The sequence below is a fragment of the Myzus persicae genome, unplaced genomic scaffold (assembly GCF_001856785.1).
Source record: "Myzus persicae strain clone G006 unplaced genomic scaffold, MPER_G0061.0, whole genome shotgun sequence".
Taxonomy (NCBI): domain Eukaryota; kingdom Metazoa; phylum Arthropoda; class Insecta; order Hemiptera; family Aphididae; genus Myzus; species Myzus persicae.
In genome coordinates, this window is record NW_019102414.1 from 209,620 (window position 1) to 229,320 (window position 19,701).

Here is a 19,701-nt window from a genome sequence, read left to right on the forward strand (position 1 = left end):
ACATATTGGACCTTTTCATTACTTCATTTTTAGCCGGTATTCGCCCAGTATGGCTTTTATAATGGTTTATGTTGTTTGTGGAGGAAGTCCACATTTTTTCATTTTCCCGGGGATTCCCGGCGATGCACCTCCGAAAAGTCTTTCGGAGGTTAGCATTTTCATTGGACCACGTGGAACCACGTTTATGGAATGTGACCAATTAGATACCACTTACCAGTACTTGCTTTTACAGCGAATATTTACCATTTACACTCGTTTATGTGAGAGTGGAGCGAAGCAGTCGTGCCATACCTATAATATGGAGGAGAAACGTGAGCCGATTGTACCGCCCCCAGTGGCGTTTTTTCAGTAATACTTATGAGTTATGGTAGTATATGGCTCTATACGAAAAAAAGCCACTGGAGGCGGTACAATCGCTCACTAACACCTCACTTTAGTTCCACGTATGCTTAAAATGCTACAAACCACCAGTTCTTGCCGTGGTTATTGCGTATTATGTCCTATGTAGTGTAGTGTCACCGGATGTGTAAGTGTGTTAGAAAACATGTGGATTTTTTGATTTTTGTTTAGTTGAATTTTAGTTACATATTTACCATTTATTCAGCTGGAAGAGGTTTTTTATTAGATTCTGGACAAACCGAAGATCACATATTATGTATGTATTATTGTTTATATTATATTTTATATAACTCCATTCCCAAATTCCAAACGGATTTGTGCAACCCGCGTTAAAAAGTGCGTGTTAAGAAAAGGTTAGGTTAGGTTAGGTTAGTTTCTGTATTGATTTTCAACCATTATTATGATTTACTAATATAAGTTATTATTATTTTCTAATGATCGTGAATCGTGGTCATTACTCAATTACTGTGTTTATCATAATTATTGAACAATCGAACTACTAAAATAAACATCTATTAAAATAATGTAATATGTGAGTATGTATATTTTTAATAAGCTTTTATCAATTAAATTGAGGTTTGAGGCGGTCACCATAATAAAGTAAATATCCGTGTTGATATAATCCAGCTCAACGGTAGTGGCGCGAAGCTAAGTATAAAATACGGTGTTGGTGAGTTGCGGCCCAACCCCTAAATAGCGTACGAGTTGCGGCCCGGGTTTATGAGAGGTACTTACGAATTGCAGCCATCAATAATGTATATATTACATATATATATTATATACTATATATCCATATATATAGTATATAAACATCACAATATTACGTATTTTCTAGTATAAATTGTCGTACTTATATTAATATTTGTCTTAAAAAAAAATAAATAATAAAAAATAAAAGTTATCATATATTAATAAAAAAAATTTGTGTTATATAAATAAAAATTTGACTATTGTTTTGGCAAAAACTTAAAACTTATTTTTTTTTAATTAACGTTTATCTTAACGAGTAGTTAACGAAAAAATATGAGTAACTTTAAACTTAACTTTATTATTTTAAAATAATTTAACTTATCGAGTTAAAAAAAAATCGTTAGCTTGACCAGCCTTGATAATAGGTATATATATATATTATATAGGTAAGGTACATAGATAATGATAATTACTCGGGCCGTAACTAACCTATACCTAAAATATTAATGGGCCGGAATTCACCAGTCTCCAACACCGGAAACGACAAGTCGGGCCGCAACCACAGTTATCTACTAACTAGGTTAGGTTATCTATCTAGTAGATAACCGTGGCCGCAACTCACACACGGCCAAAAAATAAAACTAACCTAACCTAACCTAACCATGACAGTAGCAGTATATTACACGAGCCAGAGTTTGCCCATTGAATGTGTGTGAATTTGCCCATTTTCTTTAAATAGACCTACAGACCGTTTGTAGTGTCGATAGATCGGGCATTATATGCAGATTATACTTATATATTTAAAAAAAAAATGGTCGAATAATAAAGAATATATTAATGATATAAGTGAAGTATTTTTGAGGCAAAAAGATATTTTGCTCGACCGTTTTTAGTTGTACCGTTCGACGGCGTAGCGCTAGAGACCCTATTACCCCTCTACTACGTCGTACACTGGGCAGCGGTTCTCGCCGTCGCCTGCGCCTTCGCTTATCGTAATAAACTAACAAATAATACTATACTAAATTTAATGGTAATTACTAATTAGTAAATACTAATTACTAATATAGTAATATTGTTCTATGATTGTATTCGACATTCGTTCTGGCGACACTCAGTGTTGACATGTATTTTCGCCGCCGCTCAGTAATTTATAATAACCAAGTGTTATTTATTGTATTTTTAACTACAAATATTAAATAGATGTTTTATAATTTGCTTCCATTTTTTAAAAATGGATTCAAAAGTGTATCAAACTATCAACAGAAATTACCGTGGTCCATCTATGAATCAAGTAAATTTTACTTGTATAACGTAGCAATTTTTTACAAGAAGTTAAACGAAGTGTTTTTGCTGGGATTTAACACAACAGATTATTATACAACAATTTAATATACATTATAATATTTACCCACTGTGTTGAATCTTTAAAGTTAAAATCGTTCGTATTCCGCCTTCCGCGTATTCGTGAAACCGAATTCAATAAAATAATACACCGAAATGATGGTATATAACATATTATGGAAGAGAACAAGTCGAGGGTTTACTCGGTAATCGGTATATTCCTGTAATCGTATTCAGTCTGTGCGAAAAATATTAAACGTTTGATAAGGGAAAAACATGTGCACTGAAACCGAATATTTTTGTATTTTGTGTGCGATAATAACGATACATTGTGTGTTCTTACAAGTCACAAGTTATAATTATAAACCATGTACGTTTATTATTAGTTATTATTAATTTTATCGTCACGTACTCGCCTCCTACCGGGTTGGCGGTTACCGCAGTTCCCTCCGTTTGTGCATTTATATTGGCGGGCGAGTGATGGTGACTGTATGTGTTTTTTTTTATTCTATATTACACGATTCGGTTTTATAGATATATTTTATTATTTACTCTGATGGTGAAGGTGTTATTATGTTACTTTCATTGTCATGTTTTGACGTTCGACAGCAATTACCATGAAAATGTCGATCGCCGACAACGGTCGTCAGTGATTTGAATTAATTTGAATTGTGGGTTTCTATGGCCTAACGTCGCTACTTATCGTTTCCGCCGATGTCCTGATCAAAATTTGATGTCATCTGCGACTTGCCCATCCTCAGGAGACGAATAATTCCGTCTACCGAATTCGACTTAGGACCGTCACTGGCTGGATACGTGCTCAGATCTGAAACCGTCTTCATTGAGTTCAAAAATCCGTCCAAAAAATGGTAAGTTGAACACTGAGGTTTTTTAAAATCTGCAAACAGGTGAAATTGAGTTTAGAAATTGGGCAGTAATCAGACGTTTATTTTGAGACCGCAAGACTTCCCCATTGCATTACTCGCTCTGTTTCACAACGACCAACTATTAGTTGAGGCATGATAAAATTCATTTTGTGAACCCTTATCGAGTAATTACTATAATAACATAATCTCGTTTTCATTAATTTAGACTGAAAAATAATGTCCACTGCCAAATATTTAATTTTGCCCTCTAGCATTTGTATTATGAAAATATTAAGTGTTGTTTTCCTTACAATATACTGTTGCACCATTTTGATTTTAATAACTTTTGCCATTTAAGTGTCCGGTTGTACTACTACCAAATGTGTATTTAACTTTTCTACCAACTTCTTACTGATTTTTTTTATGCTTTCAAATTGCTTCAGCATCATTATATTCAGCTGGAGGTACCTAGTTACGCTTAGATATGATTGACATAATGTGCTTATCTTTCAGATTTTATTTTTGTCTTTTAATAGTGAAAACTAAACATATATTGTTGATTAGAATTATTATAAAGTAGTTTTTTCTTTTAATCTGTGGTAATTGAACAAATGACATAATTTATTATGCTTGATGAAGTATTTGAATTTTCAATCAAAATATTATGTGTTGTAAATTAATGTTAAAAATGCTTCAACTCTATTCAGATACAAACAAGTGATCCGTATAATGGAGACCTCTAACTGTAATATTGCATTTATTCATATATCTAAAGAATGTTTGAAAGAGAGTTTACAGAATATAAAGTTTGATTGAAGCATTGAATTATAAATGTCGAATAGTGTTAATTAATTTTTTTGTATTACTTATAGGTACAAATTTTATGTTTCTTAAATAAAAATATCCACAACAACTTAAATATTTTTTCTAGGCTGAAGTTGTAACAATCAGTGAGAAAGAAAACACACTAGCAGAATGTATTGCATATCCAAAATTTGAAAATTATGGTTGGCAGACTTTGTACAAACAGTATATGTCAAATGTTATTAAAACACTTCATATTCATAGTGATATAAGTCGTTTGTATTTGCTCATCAAACTTGATGAAACAATGAATAACCTTGACGCAACTCTTATCAAACTACAATATGAAGACATATTAACTATATCTCCTGACGCAGTACAATTAACGACAAATTTAAAAGATATTATACCAGAAGCCGACCCCATTTACTTGGATCTAGTTGGAGAGTTCTATGTCAATAATGACAATAATCTGTACGAATTCATTGGTCAAATTACTACAAATAAAAAATACTATCCTAGAATAAAAGAGTACAATGACCACGTTAACCATTTGGGCATTGTACAGAATTTAAGAGACGGTTTCAACGTTCAAGAGTTTTTGAAGATGTGCCCTGATCCAGTTAATTACTTCAAAAATATAAAATTGAATTCATGTTCCACACATTTTAATGAATCACTGTCTTATTTAAGCGACAGGTGAGTTTTACTTGGAACAATTTTGAATATATTCAAATGAATGTACTTAAAGATAAGTAACTTGAACACATTTTTTTTTTTAATAGGTTTAATCTTCTTTCAATGGCAAAGATTCGTACTGAGTTTATTATTAATAAATACAATTTATCGAATACTGTCGAATCTTTACTAGCCGATCCTTCACCAGTTCATTTAAAGAATAAGAGAAAATCATTTGGTAATCGTCATTCAGTCAATTACAAGACAACAGAAAATGTGGAATTTTTAAAAGAAGTAATTATAAAATTTAATTTTTTTATGTTTTTAGCACTTTTAACAAGTAATTAATAATTATTATAGATAGCATATCTTGATCATAAAGATGAAATTTTGAATTATATAGAGTCCATAAAAACTGTACATAGAATTCAAGTTGAACAGGTAAATTATTTAAAATAACATACCCTCTAATACATTTGCTGTGATATTTAAATTGTGTTGATAGGCCAAGTCTATTGGCGAGTTAAACACTTGTGGATGCTGTTTTGATAATGAACTATTAACCAGTGAAGTTTTTTCTTGTCCAGCTGGGCATATGTTTTGTTCAGCATGTATAAAAAAGTAAATCTTAACTATTTATTAAACAGCCAAATATTGTTTATTATTAGAATTTTCAAACAAAATTATTTTTATGTTGTTTTAGAGGTACAGAAGTTGCAGTTGGTGGAAGTAAAGTAGATATTAAATGCTTTGCTGACTGTGGTGAAGAATTTAATTTAACAATGATAAAAGTAAGTATTTATTTTTTATTGCTCAGATAATATGTATTTGGTTGGCTTTTAATTTTTATATTTTTAGAGCATTGTTGATGACAAACTATATCAACGTATAATGAGGTTGAAGCAAGCACAAGAAATTAAAGCAGCTGGCATTGAAGGACTTGAAACATGTGCATTTTGTGATTACTCTGTTATTTTGTCTCCTGATCTCAAAATTATTAACTGCTTGAATCCTGAATGCAAAAAAGAAACTTGCCGGTAAGAACATTATTTTATATAATAATTTAGAGACAAAATGTGCAAGTGCAGAGTGGACCAATGTTCTACCATTTACAAAATAATCCTAATGTATATTTGGTTCCACTGCTTCAACATCTTTTTTAACACGAAAAATATATTTGATTTCTCTAGGCAATGTCGGGAAGAAAGTCATTTCCCATACAGATGTGATCAGATAGAGAAAGCTCCAGAAGTACAAGTCAGAACCATGATTGAAAACAAAATGACAGAAGTACTCATAAGGTTGGTCTTGTATTATATATTTGTAGTTTAGCTTTAGACTTTGAATATATTTTAGAAAGATTATAATATACATCTATTAATTGTATTGCTTGTACAATGTAGAATTTGTTATAATTGTAAACGCAAGTTTGTCAAGGAAGACGGATGCAACAAAATGACTTGCAGTTGTGGTAAACAAATGTGTTACATATGTAGGCAGCCAGTCAACTCAAATTATGCCCATTTTTACCACCAAACAGTGATGGAAAACAAGTGGGTTTTGTTAACAGTCAATAATTATAAATATATTATAGTTATGTACATATTTCAATCATGATTTAAATAATGAAAAAAATATGTTTATGATTGATTATTAGGTGTCCGTTATACACAGATGAAAATATTGTACACACTACTGCTGTAGAAGCTGCTGCTAGATTAATAATAAATGAACTGAAATTAAAAAAACCTGATTTGTTAAAAAATATTGATATAAATAAAATTTTGCCAGCGTTAAAAAAATCAAATAATTCTCCAAACAGTCAGGTATCTGCTTTAGATGTAAATAAAGTAGTAGCTACAGTCATTGGTCAAAATGTAGAAGATATTAATAATCTCAAAGATATGAGTAAGTTTTTTTCTTAAATCATCATCATATTATTAGTATATCATAATTTAATTGTTTTCTAGGATCATTGGAACCTAAAGTTAAAAAACCAAGATATTAAATTACACAGATGTGTAAATTGCAAATTGCTTATAAATGTCACAGATTATTAAGTACAATTTCGAGAACAGTGTTTTTAATTTTTATTTTCATACTAGCAAGTTAATTGTGTTATTTATTTTTTAATTATGTCATAGTCATTCCTTATATATATGTAATATAGTTAAAAGAAAAATATTTATATGTTATGTAATCAAATTGAAATTGAATGTATTAATAAAATAAAAAATATCATTACATTAACAATTTACCATCTTAGATTTGCAATAAAATTTTGTATTCTTTTGCCAGTGTCAGATTATAAAATCATGTCTATAAACCAAATCTTTCAATGATAGTTAACACTGCATTACTTGTCATATGTATAACATATATATATTTATGGTGTCCTGTTGATTTATATTACAATCGTGAAGAATCATTCAGAATTTGAGCAAAAAATAGAGAAAACAGTTATGTCGGAATTATTTTTTTTTTAGTTGGCTTAAAAATATACTTTACAAATGCTTATATGCCTTAGAAGTTATATAGATACATAGTGTTTTACCATAGGACACTACCCCCTCCCACATGTGTTGTCAACGTCTTGCAAATGTACAAAACCGTTTAGCTTGATATTGAACAGCTCAAGCTGTAGTCCAGGTAGCTAAGGAACCAAATGTTCACACTATACACAAGAGAACCTTTACTGCGCAATATCGTTTTTATTTCTCAAATACAAAAAGAGTTCTTATTGTAAAAAAAATTTATTATTTCAAAGTTGAAAAACTTTTTTTGTATTTGTGATATCGAAAAATTAAAAATGATGTTGCACTCTAAATGTCCTCTTCTTAATACTATGAAAAGTTAGTTATTTAGCTTGAGTGGTTTTATTTACCTCTAAACAATTTTTGCTATGTTGTATGTTTGTTGAACGGAGACAACACGTGCAGGTGGAAAAATCAACTAATATTCTATTTAGTGTATGTCCATGGTTTAGCAAGCTCACAGAATTTGCCGGAACTTATTGTTGGTCAAAACCACCAACAATTTATTTTTGATCGTGTATACAAAAGTTTTCAATGTAAAAACTTAAATTATTACTTTTTAAACAAAAGGATAAAATTAAAAGAAAGATTTTGGTATTAAATGAATGAGATGAAGAAATTTCGATACAAGGCTCAGTTAAAATTCTAATTTTTTTTTTAATTTTTAAATTTTTCTAAAAAAAAATTATGCAATACATTAAAAAAATAGCATCTTCTTAATTGTCAACATTTACCTTAATTTATTACTTACATAATAGAGTAACAAAGTTCACTTAAAATTACTTATACAGACGGATAGTCAATTATTGCTTCATTAATTTAAATATAAATACAGTCTGAAGCGACAATTTATGTCCACAAAAATATGAGTATACATTTTTTTATCATGTACAGAAAATATTTTCTAAAAAATAATAAAATAGTAGTTCAATTTATTTTTCATAAACCATAATTATAAGTGATAACAATAAGTAATATTTATGTACACAGCCTTAAAATCTTAAAACAATTGATAAATTATTATGTTAATTAGAACAATTAAAACTTTAAAAAAAAAACTGACTAAAATTGAAATGGCAACATATGGTAATTTTCGATTGAAATGTAAAAAAAATGCTTATAGTATTAATATTAATTTACTATTTCAATAATATTTGTGGGTGCAACAAATATTTTAATTTTGTTATAGATTGTGTGGGGTATGCATCAACACTGAAATTGAGTCTTTGACTGCATGAAATACAATATTTTTGATCTGTAATTTGTCTTCGTGGTTAGTATGACTGTCGGTTAGTTGCCGAAACTCTTGCGTCATACGAAATGAATGGTGCACGTTTTCTGGTGATACAAAATCTTCAGCAACTTTTATACAATTGTGTAAATTTCTAACCTAAAATAAAGAACATATAACAAAATATACAATATTATGCATTATTTTTAATTAAATCTTTAAATTAATATTTTTTTTATCACTATCTAATTTACAGATGTATTTTGTACCTGGTGAGGAGCTCCGGCTGGAATGAACACTGCGTCGCCATAATACTGAACAATCGCATATCCTTTGACACCATATTCTCTAAACAAGCGCTCCCTGAGGTATTCGTCTAGATAGTGGGACTGATCGTGTATTGGATCGCTGAATTGTTCTAGAGGTGTTCCATGTTCAACTGCAACTTTGATCAACAAATCCCTAATCGAGTCAGCATCTGACGCATGGTAAATATGCCACAGGGCACCAGGAGTTTCTCCGTGCTCATAAATCCGTCTTAATGTCAAATCATCACACCCAGCTTCTTCAATTACTTGTAATGCTTCCCTCACGTGCCAATCGTAATCATAATCTTTGCAGTTCTTTGTGATAGCAACATAAACCATCACATTAACAGCATCTGATATGTCCAAATGCAGGTTTGTGGTGCCTACTTGTTTGTGAGTTGTACCTGCATTACCATAGGCTGTATACATTTTTGGGCCCAAATCTGGCCGAACGTAGCAATCTGGCAGACGAGAAGCCAAATTGTATTTACCATTACGGTGTGTGTACTCTTTCAGTGGTAAGCAATTCATCAAATCTTGAAATCTATTGGGCAATGTTTCTGCAAAATCTGCCGAAGGCGGCCAGTCTTTTAGTTTCAGTAACATTACATTGCCCAATTTATCACACAACCTTTCCTCAGAATTTTCAAAACCATTCCAAAACTTGCTCATTGGTTGGTCTGAAATTACATTGCCAGTGGTACAGTCAATCAGGTCATTAATCTGATTGCCAAAATCACGGGAAAATGATTCTGGATGCCATAGAGAAGAGTCTAATTTATTTCCAACATCACTCACTAGTACCGGTTGTCCACGCCTCCATTGTTCCTATAAAGTATAATAAAGATTAAATTATAACTGAAATGATACATAATTTATTGTATATTCAGTTCACAGGTTGGTTGCATGTAAAGTAGACCCCACCTGGCCATTCATGGATGTTTAAACATTTTTCTTTTCAAACATTTTACAAATTCATCATAACTCTAACTTTTCAATTTATTTTTACTAATATTATCTCAGAAGGATGGAGTAAAATAATTATTTTTACAAATCTTACAAATTTTTTTATATTACACAGCCAACTCATATATTTAAAAATTTTTATAAACTAAAACTTACATGTCTAACATTTTATGTCTTTATATTATTATATTGATCTATAAACTAGGACTGACAATATTTTTGGTATACAGGTAAATATCGCCATTTTAGAATACTGGTAAACTGTGATTCAGGTATCACTGTTGTTACTGAAAATACCTTATACCTTTATAATTTATATATTCATAACAATTACATACATGATTTTTAAAATAGATGTAATATTTTCCTGAATGTTTCACTTCTAAATTCACCAAAAATACCAATTACTAAGGTACAGTATTTTTCGTATTTACCAAAATATGGACTTTTTAGTAATTATCGAGATGTGGGATTTTTTAGTGATTTCTGAAAATATTGTATAAACAGTAATAAAAAAATATTGGATCAAATTTTTATCAAAATTTGAAAGATTCCTTCAACCTTTAGTATCTCAAATATCCATTTACAGAACTTGACTTGTCTTTTTTTAAATTAAATTTATTTATGTTACTAAACTCAAATTCAAAATTTATCACAATGAAACAATGAATTATTTTTAAACTTTACATCATGTTTTAAACTTCTTAAACATTTGCTTGTCAGCTGATTTATTACGGTTTTTAATTTATCAATCACATTTTTATTTTTCTCCAGAACAAGTTTATAAAAAATTTTATTTCCAAAAGGTTAAGTTAGTTTAGACATATTTTCTTATTTTCTAATATGCTTAGCACTGGCACTACTAGGAAGGATGCTAAAGGGTCTTTGGCACCCCCAAGTTCTAATTAAACACCCCAGAGTTTAAATTTAGCACTCTTTGTTTTTTTGCATATTTTACTTTCCCAGGACATGAATTGGAATTAGTAAAAAGGCTTAAATATTTCTAATATAACATGGAATTATTAAAAAAAGTATTTTTAAGTACCTGAAAAATTGTATAGTTAATGTCACTTTTTGGATCTAACAAACGTAACAGATGTCCTTCGCACAGCCACATATGAGATGCGTGGGTTTTATCATTCGACAATAATGATAATTTGGGTGGAAACCATTCTTTTTCTTTGATATGTTCAAATGCATAAATTGTATCTTCAACATTTTTCTTATGAATAATATCACATTCTTCATATTCAGATTCAACTTCAGATTTAATTTCAAATACTTCAGATTTCACTTCAGATTTAATTTCAAATACTTCAGATTTCACTTCAGATTTAATTTCAAATACTTCAGATTTCACTTCAGATTTAATTTTAAATACTCCTGGTTTAACTTCTTCAATCCCTTTAATTGAATCATTATCGCAATACTTCAAATAATGTTCATATTGTCTATTTATTAAAGCCTTTAACTCTAAAGTTTCGTCACCTCCATGACAATTTGTATCATCAGAGTTAGGCTGTTCGTACATTTTAAAAACTTTGTCAAAAGCAGGATCAATAAAATTAGGAGGAAAAATCTTTTCCAATTTATCATTGCAACTACAACCTAAAGGTATATTATGAGTATGACATGTGTCGTGCATGAGGTCTGAAATACATTTTAAAGTATTCCCAGCCAGTATTTGGGTTATAAAAAGTTTTTCAATCTGATGCTCTTTCTGGTTCGAACAAAGTAACCAAATTTTTTTGTTGAAATTGCTGATGGTTTGTTTTTCAGTTAGTGGAGTATCTTTGAGTTTGGTCTTAAAGCAATCAACACAAACTACAAATCCACATTTACGACAACACCAGTGGTGGTTGAATATTGTCGTTCTACAAACATCGCACATTTCTCTAACTCCTTTCACACATTTTTTCCATAGTATCTTTCGTGGTTTTCCATTATATGGTAAATTCAATTTTAGTGCGTCTATTTCTTCCTTAACCAACATGCAAAACTGACCTCCTGCATCTTCTAAAATTTTTATTGATGCTCGAATGTTAAAATCACAAGGAGCAGATTCATATTTCCTAGGTAACCACATATGAAAATCGATAAGTGTCATATTTTTATAAGGATCTGGATACCCAGCGACAGCCAATATTCCAGATTTTCGAAATCTTAATTGGCGGAATGCATAAAACCTACACGTAATTTTATCATAATCACGTCTGGTCAAATTATTTTTCATTTGGTAAACACGACATTCAATACATTTATCAATCGCTGGAGGAAGATTAAGACAAATACATTGTTGTAAAAATCTTTTATAAGTCTTTTTAAAGGGTTCTATTTCGGATTCATCAAAAAATATATTATGACAAATTTCTTGACAAGATTTTGAATGAGATTGTCTTGAAATGTCAATCATTCCATCAACTATTCTTTTTTTATTAGTATTTTCAAATTTAGAAAAGCCACAGCTACAATTGCTATTATTATCTTTATCAGCTTCAGTAACAATATGTTCATCTGAAAGTAATATTTTTCTTTTGTGATTGGTTTCGGTTGATAAACCATTTGTACTTAATTGTTTTAAAATATTATCAAAATTATAATCGCCATCAGAGTCACCACTTATTTCATTTAAACATTGTCTGAAAGCATCGTCCAAACTTACTTCTGCTTCCATGTGTAATTTATTTTCTTCATATGAGTCATCAACCACACATTCAATTAAATGATCCAAACTGGTATTTTCTACATTGAACACATGATTTGTTTTACATGACGGCGGTAACTTTTCTATAGACACTTCACATCTTGAAATGGAATCTTGATTATCATTACATGTACCATAAGCTAATATTTGATCATGATAATCTAAAAAACATACAAATTGTTAGTTAACATTCATCATTTAAAAATATTTATTTAAAGAATTCAAAAAATATATCAGTTTTTAATTTTATATTACCTGTTGGTGATATATCTACTATAGACACTTCACCTCTTGAAATGGAATCTTGGTTATCATTGCATGTACCATCGGATAATATTTGATCATCATAATCTAAAAAACATATGAATCGTTAGTTAACATTCATCATTTAAAAAATATATCAGTTTTTAATTTTATACTACCTGTTGGTGATATTTCTTCTATAGACACATCACATTTTGAAATGGAATCTTGATTATCATTACATGTACCATCAGATAATATTTGATCATTATAATCTAAAAAACATACGAATTGTTAATTAACATTCATTATTTAAAAATATTTATTCAAAGAATTTGAATAAATATATTAGTTTTTAATTTTATATTACCTGTTGGTGATATTTCTTCTATAGACACATCACATTTTGAAATAGAATCTTGATTATCATCACATGTACCATCAGATAATATTTGATCATTATAATCTAAAAAACATACGAATTGTTAGTTAACATCGATCATTTAAAAATATTTATTCAAAGAATTTGAAAAAAATATCAGTTTTTAATTGTGTATTACCTGTTGGTGATATTTCTTCTATAGACACTTCACCTCTTGAAACGGAATCTCTATTATCATTGCATATACCATATGCTAATATTTGATCATGATAATCTAAAAAACATACAAATTGTTAGTTAACATTCATCATTTAAAAATATTTCTTCGAAGAATTCAAAAAATATATCAGTTTTTAATTTTATATTACCTGTTGGCGATAACCTTTCTATAGACACTGCACATCTTGAAATGGAAACTTGATTATCATTACATATACCATCAGATAATATTTGATCATGATAATCTAAAAAACATACAAATTGTTAGTTATCATTCATCATTTAAAAATATTTATTCAAAAAATTTAAAATATATATCAGTTTTTAATTTTATATTACCTTTTGGTGATATTTTTTCTATAGATACTTCACGTCTTGAAACAGAATCTTGATTATCATTACGTGTACCATCAGATGATATTTGATCATTATAACCTAAAAACCATACGAATTGTTAGTTAACATCCATCATTTAAAAATATTTTTTCAAAGAATTTAAAAAAAATATGAGTTTTTAATTTTGTATTACTTGTTGGTGATATATCCGTTATAGACACCTCACATTTTGAAATGGAATCTTGATTATCATCATATGGATCATTTGGTAAACAATTTTCTAAATTTGTAAATGTTCTGCCATCTACTCCTCCGACAGTTATTATTTCATCTATATCAACAACATTCAAAAATCTATAAGTACCAATTCAAAGCTATTTTAAAGTTATTTGGAAACAATATCTATTTTAGATTATGAGAGCTTCACTGAATGTATTGATTTTACAATGTGTGTTATAATATTTATTAATTTTTTTTTTTGTCTGTGACCACTGTTTCTTGCAGTAAAATTGCTACAATTTTCTTCAACTGCAACTTTTCTGGTAGGAAAGTGAATTTAGATGGTGCATTGAGGAGGTCAAAATTTAAATTTCCCAATAGTTTTCAAAATCAACAGATAACTGATAATTTAAGAATAATAATAATTAAACTTACCGGCTACCGTATTAATAATAAGTAATAACAATATAAACTATTCTAGACCGATATACCTATATGAACATGTAATATGACGAAAGTACTTTTCAATTATACTAGATATTGCTGATTGGTGAAGTAGCACAGGTAGCCTGGGCTCAGGCTTAAGGTAAGTTCAAACTATACCATGTCATGTTCCATATATTCTATAAAAGTTTAATATATTTAACTCTACACAGCACGGTATGATATAAACTATGAACCTGGCCTCGGACAATATTAGCAAGTGATCTCTCTTTTTAAAAATTGAGTTAAACCAAAAATTATTTTTGGCATAGAATTATTGAATAAAATTTCAATTCAAAACTGAACTTCCCTGTTATTTTCTGATTTTATATTCAAAATTTGAAGCTATACATAATTTGCCGAAAATAGCAATTTATTAGGTAGATCAGTTTTGAGGCTCCTCATACTACTAAGTAATAACAGACAATGTTACTTACTAAATAAATATAACAATAAATGCATTACACTTACATTCAATAATTTTTTCTACATCAGAAGATTTGATCACTTCCGTATATTCACTAATGACTTTTCTTCTAAAAGTAAAATTAATTAATGTTAGGTTACTAATAATTAAAAGATACTTTTTTTAAATAATGTATGTATTATTTGCTTTTGGTTTGATGTACATTATATTTCAAATCTTTCAGATTATGAAAGAAGGGCTGCAGTGTTTTATTAAAAAAAGTACTAAAATCATTCCAATACTTGGAAGCTTGGTTTGTAACTAAACAGAAAAATTATCTACAAATAAGAAACTTGTACCTAAATCAATTTGAAAATAAAACAAGAGAATATAGCATATTTCTAAATCGTATGTGATATTTAATTAATCAACAATAAGTCTTGACTACAAGCAAATCATAACTCATTGTCTCAAGTAAACCAACACAAATTGATATACCACCTATCGTTATTGGTGTGGTTGATTCATCAAAATGTACATCATGACATTATATCCAGTGCTCTGGAGCTGGACACCTGAGATGAGTTTAGTCATAGTATACAGAGTCACTATCCTACTGCAGAGCACCTACATACCACCCGACACAGTCTATGGGAATATCACATACAATGTATTATCTTACCCAACGTCTGTTTGTAACTGCACATCATTACCCCGTGCTTCGTTCAGCGGTGAATTATAGTTGCTGGGGCTCAACATGGTTTCAGCGATTTGCAAGACAGGCAAGACCCACTTCACACGACGGCCGGACACGAACCAGCATTTGTTTCGCTGCAGACGGACCGCATAATATTGTGAGGAAGCTGTGGACTGTGGTGGACTGCAGTATGGTGCCGATGCGCGAGGAACGCGTCGAACCTTAAGCGGATGGGTGAGCAGGGAGACGCACGGCGGCGGTCCGATCAAAGGCGATTCAGGTTTCCAAAACGAAATACGAATTTTTCCAAAGTCGTCCTCTCGAATGGTGGTCTATCTTGTCGTTATCAACAAAATATACACCGTACATGATTGTGTTTATAGTAGTAGTAAACGTCCTGCTGTGCAGCCGTCGGCATCGGTCACAGTGCGCACGCACGTACACGCGCGCTCTGTTATCAACGCACATCGGGAATCAGGATAATGGCAGGCTGCTGCTGCTGCTGCTGCTGGTACATAGAGTGACTGTGATGGGAATACGTAGGAATCTCGGGCTTGTGAAAGAGTCTGCAGAGTCTCTGTTCCGTGAATGGGATAAATGCTGATAATGTTATAACAGAATTATCAGCAACTGTGATAACACAGGACAATATAGAATAATATTATTTTTATCGTCGCGCGTCGTCGTAACCGGTAATACTAGGTAAACAACAAGACGTTATAGTAATTATTTTAAGATAATATGCGAATTAACAATATTATTTCTCATCGCGATAGATTCTATCTTAGTTCGTTTTTCTTTGATAAATATACGAATATGTCTTTCGTGCGAAACGCACGGACTATTTGCTGCAAAGTGCAAATACTAGGAACATTTAAATTGCTATTTGTCATAATTTTTTGTTGTGTGGATCTTGTTCTGCCGGTTTACGGTTCAAATAAGTAGTCAGTTCTGTTGTCAAATTTTATACTTCCTAACTTTTTGGGGCATAATTTTTTTTTTAAGTCATTTTTTAACCTAATTCTATTACTACGACGAAAAAAAAATATACAATACAAATAGTAAATACCTACACATACTTTACTAAAACAACATAAGGCAGACGTGTCAAACTCAAAGAATTAACTAGGCCAAACACATTGACTAAAGTCTAAAAGTTAAAGTATAATAGTTTACTACTCACATATAAATCGATTGAAAAAAAATATATTTTTCACATTTTTTTATTGCATTCATTACTTACGATACTAAATGCAATACTTATTCAATTACCGTTTATCAAAAGGTAAGAGTGTAAGACAGAATATAACATAATGTATACCTCTTGGCTCTTACTAACATGGTTGTGACACGAAAGGAAAATTATTTAACTTTTTTTCCATCAATTGTTTATTATACTTGCTGTCCGCGGATAAAAAAATGAGCCGACATGTTTGACATGCCTGACATAAGGTAATCTGGTTTTTAAATAAAAAGATTCACGAATTTTTCTTGACGTCCGAAGAAATACTGGGTCAATTCCGTGGAATTTTTAATGTTTTTTAGTCTTATATTTTTTGAAAAATCATTTTTCAATATTTTCAAGGGAATTTAAATCCCAGACCTAAACATTAGTTTTAATTTACTAATTACAAATTTGGATCAATAATACAAACTTTACTTCAGATGGCCTGTCTGTTTTATATACTATCGTAATCAAATTTATAAGTCTTGAATATTTTAAGTATATAAAAACTATTTTACCTGTGTTATACATTTATGCTGTAGTTTTTACTTAGTAGAGTAGTTTTTCCGTGTAGGCAAAGTTTAATTTCTGTTTTGTTGGTGTGTATGTGTCTTCATCAATTTAATTTTAATCATTGTATCGAATGTGTTCAACAGATGTGTTTATACATTGAACACAATACGTACAATTCGTATTTTGTGCAAATGCACATAAACAACAAATAATCAAAATAATAAAAAAACGTCAATTTAGAAAAAAAAAATAGTAATATTGTTGAAAGACATATATTATAATATGTATTAGTCATAATGGCTCAAAGTGGCGTAAAAAATATGATGGCTCAGAGTTGAATGAATTGGATTAAAAATGGGTAAATAATAAAAAAAAACACCAGACCAGACAAGACTATCGGCGGATTGGCTTAACATTTTGGCCCGGGAAATTACCGAGTGACAGGCCCAAATATTATAATAATTAATAATAAATTTCCAACAAGTTTCCTTTTTTTTTTTTAAGAATTGCATTGTATATAATTATTTAATATAATATACGTTTAACATGAGAGTACGTAATTTATCAGTTAGATTCACTCTTCTACCAAAAAAGATGATGAAATAAAAAATCGAAAAATGTTTACTACCTCGGAAAGTGATGACTGATGGCGTGTCACTGCAGTCAAAATTTTTTTTTGAAAACCCACTCAAGTCAATATATAAAATGAATACATTTATCACTCCGCTCAGAATAAAAAATATCGAATCATATTTCATAGAAATATTGACGGATAAATGAACTCATGTGCACTACGGCTCGGTAGAGCTGAGATTACATTCAAAATCTTGTTTCGAATATACAGCCGTAAAAAAAGTAGACACGCAGTTAAATATTATCAAAAATAATCTACAATCAAAGTACCTCGACCCCGAGCTCTAAAACGAGGATAGGCCCACCGGCGGGCCAATCCGCCTCTGGGCAAGACACGATAAGCTGCAGGGGATGAGTGGTATGTGATGATTGTGGCTACAGGTCAACTTCAGCCGTTCTAAGACAGTTCAAAAGCTCGTGCGGATGAGTGAGCAGTCTTTGGCGTGTATGCTCGTGGGTGACCGCCATGACTAAGTAAATATTATGATGACCGCGACGAGACGGGTGACGGCGACCGGCTGGTGCGCCATGTTGTGAGCTGTATACCACCGACGATGTGCAAGTGCTGAAGACGATTCTTGTTGTGACGACGTCGTCGCCATAGGCCTTATGATATGCTGTAAAAGCAATGAACACGGACTAAGGCATTGTATATATATTCAGAGTTGGGCAGTATCTAGTCCGCGGTGCTGCGTAATCCGAGGCGCGACCATTGGGCGAAAATGAGGGAATCGGCGGTAACGATATACTCCCTGGCCATCGCGTAGGCCACGTCGTCCACGTCAGCGTCCGTTGCTGAGACGTCGAGCAACATGAGTCATCCATCAGTTTCCGCGGATCCGACTACGATGCTGTCTTCCGTGTTCCGAGCTAACGAGTTCACTCACCCGTCGCCGTGCTTTGCAGTCGTCGCCGCCGTTACGAGTAGCCTTCGCGCACGCAATAATCGATCGCAGGCCGCAGGTGTACCGCCGAAGAGGAATGGTGGGCGCCTGCAGGTGATCGCCGTTCCAAAGATAGCGAACGTTTAGGGTGACTTACCACTTACCAGTTACCGCCACGGCGCCACGTCACCAAGCGTGTGCTCTTTCACGCACCACTGCCCGCGTCGCCGCCATCCTGTCTGGTGTTCTTCGGCCTCGTGGAGGTGTGCTGACCGTTATTCCCCCCGGCAACGACAACTGCACATAATCAGGCGTCCGGCCAAACCCTTCCACGCCGTGACGTCGAGTCGCATCGTCATGCCACGGTCCGGAAACACTTCTTTATATAGTGTTCCGTTAATGTTGACAAGTTAGCCTTGACAGTGACGACTAGTAGCTTGCCCGCAATTGTGTTTCAGGTTCCGTCCATGTTATCGTCATCGCACTGGATTTTTGTTCTGTCTTCTTCATATAATATTTTAATTTTCAATTACCTGTTTGTTTCATGGGCTGCAGATTTCCGACGTCTATTATGTTCTGATAGTTCGGTAAGTTTAAAGCCTTGAACTTCCAACCAATAGTTTTTAATAATTAAATGAAAAAACAATGAAAATGTAATGAGAAAATAGTTAAATCAACTGAAATATTATTATGTGCAATGATACTTTTTTTTTCTTCAATTTTTCTTCAAAGGTTTCTACCTTTATCTTTATCTGGATAACATTATTATAATTTATCTTTAGGGGGACGAGGTGACCGAGTGGTCTGACTCTTCCGCTGCGACGCAGCCGGTCGCGGTTCGATCCTCGGCCACCGGGCGGCATTTTTCTCCGGACAAGTCGCGGTGACCGGAGAACAAGTACTGCCATCCCCCACCCCCGGGGCATGGCAGAAACCTACG

The 19,701-nt window shown here is 31.7% G+C and overlaps 2 protein-coding genes across 3 annotated transcripts; one reads left to right on the top strand and one right to left on the bottom strand.

Annotated features, from left to right (window-relative positions):
• The first annotated feature begins 2,631 nt into the window (after window positions 1-2,631).
• On the top strand, window positions 2,632-6,944 carry LOC111032034 (ATP-dependent RNA helicase DEAH11, chloroplastic-like). 2 transcript variants are annotated; one of them, XM_022312205.1, is made up of 12 exons: window positions 2,632-2,919; window positions 3,040-3,299; window positions 4,228-4,799; window positions 4,886-5,072; window positions 5,139-5,219; window positions 5,284-5,399; window positions 5,482-5,569; window positions 5,637-5,815; window positions 5,969-6,079; window positions 6,182-6,331; window positions 6,436-6,686; window positions 6,749-6,944. In XM_022312205.1, the coding sequence occupies exons 2-12, from the start codon at window positions 3,297-3,299 to the stop codon at window positions 6,784-6,786; spliced, it is 1,776 nt and encodes a 591-aa protein (XP_022167897.1). In that variant the 5' UTR covers window positions 2,632-2,919; window positions 3,040-3,296; the 3' UTR covers window positions 6,787-6,944. The 2 variants fall into 2 exon arrangements, with proteins under 2 accessions (XP_022167897.1, XP_022167896.1); XM_022312204.1 differs by having other exon boundaries at window positions 2,632-3,299.
• Window positions 6,945-7,552: 608 nt separating this feature from the next.
• LOC111032033 (lysine-specific demethylase 3B-like) lies at window positions 7,553-16,164 on the bottom strand. Its single transcript, XM_022312203.1, has 10 exons — window positions 15,492-16,164; window positions 14,875-14,939; window positions 13,895-14,032; window positions 13,705-13,800; window positions 13,548-13,610; window positions 13,325-13,357; window positions 12,777-12,872; window positions 10,863-12,682; window positions 8,813-9,679; window positions 7,553-8,702 (listed from the first exon to the last, which is right to left on the bottom strand). Exons 1-10 carry the CDS (start codon window positions 15,566-15,568, stop codon window positions 8,496-8,498), a joined length of 3,462 nt encoding a protein of 1,153 aa, XP_022167895.1. The 5' UTR covers window positions 15,569-16,164; the 3' UTR covers window positions 7,553-8,495.
• Between the last annotated feature and the right edge of the window lie 3,537 nt (window positions 16,165-19,701).

Excerpts from the sequence above, each read along its gene's own strand:
- LOC111032034 (XM_022312204.1), top strand. Across the intron at positions 5,220-5,283 it reads ATAGAATTCAAGTTGAACAG|GCCAAGTCTATTGGCGAGTT; the intron begins GTAAATTATTTA and ends TTGTGTTGATAG. Across the intron at positions 5,570-5,636 it reads TTAATTTAACAATGATAAAA|AGCATTGTTGATGACAAACT; the intron begins GTAAGTATTTAT and ends TTATATTTTTAG.
- LOC111032033 (XM_022312203.1), bottom strand. The coding sequence starts at position 15,568 with ATGTTGAGCCCCAGCAACTATAATTCACCGCTGAACGAAGCACGGGGT. Across the intron at positions 13,358-13,547 it reads TCAAGTTTCCATTTCAAGAT|GTGAAGTGTCTATAGAAGAA; the intron begins GTGCAGTGTCTA and ends CCGTTTCAAGAG. Across the intron at positions 12,873-13,324 it reads AGAAGAAATATCACCAACAG|ATTATGATGATCAAATATTA; the intron begins GTAATACACAAT and ends TATGTTTTTTAG.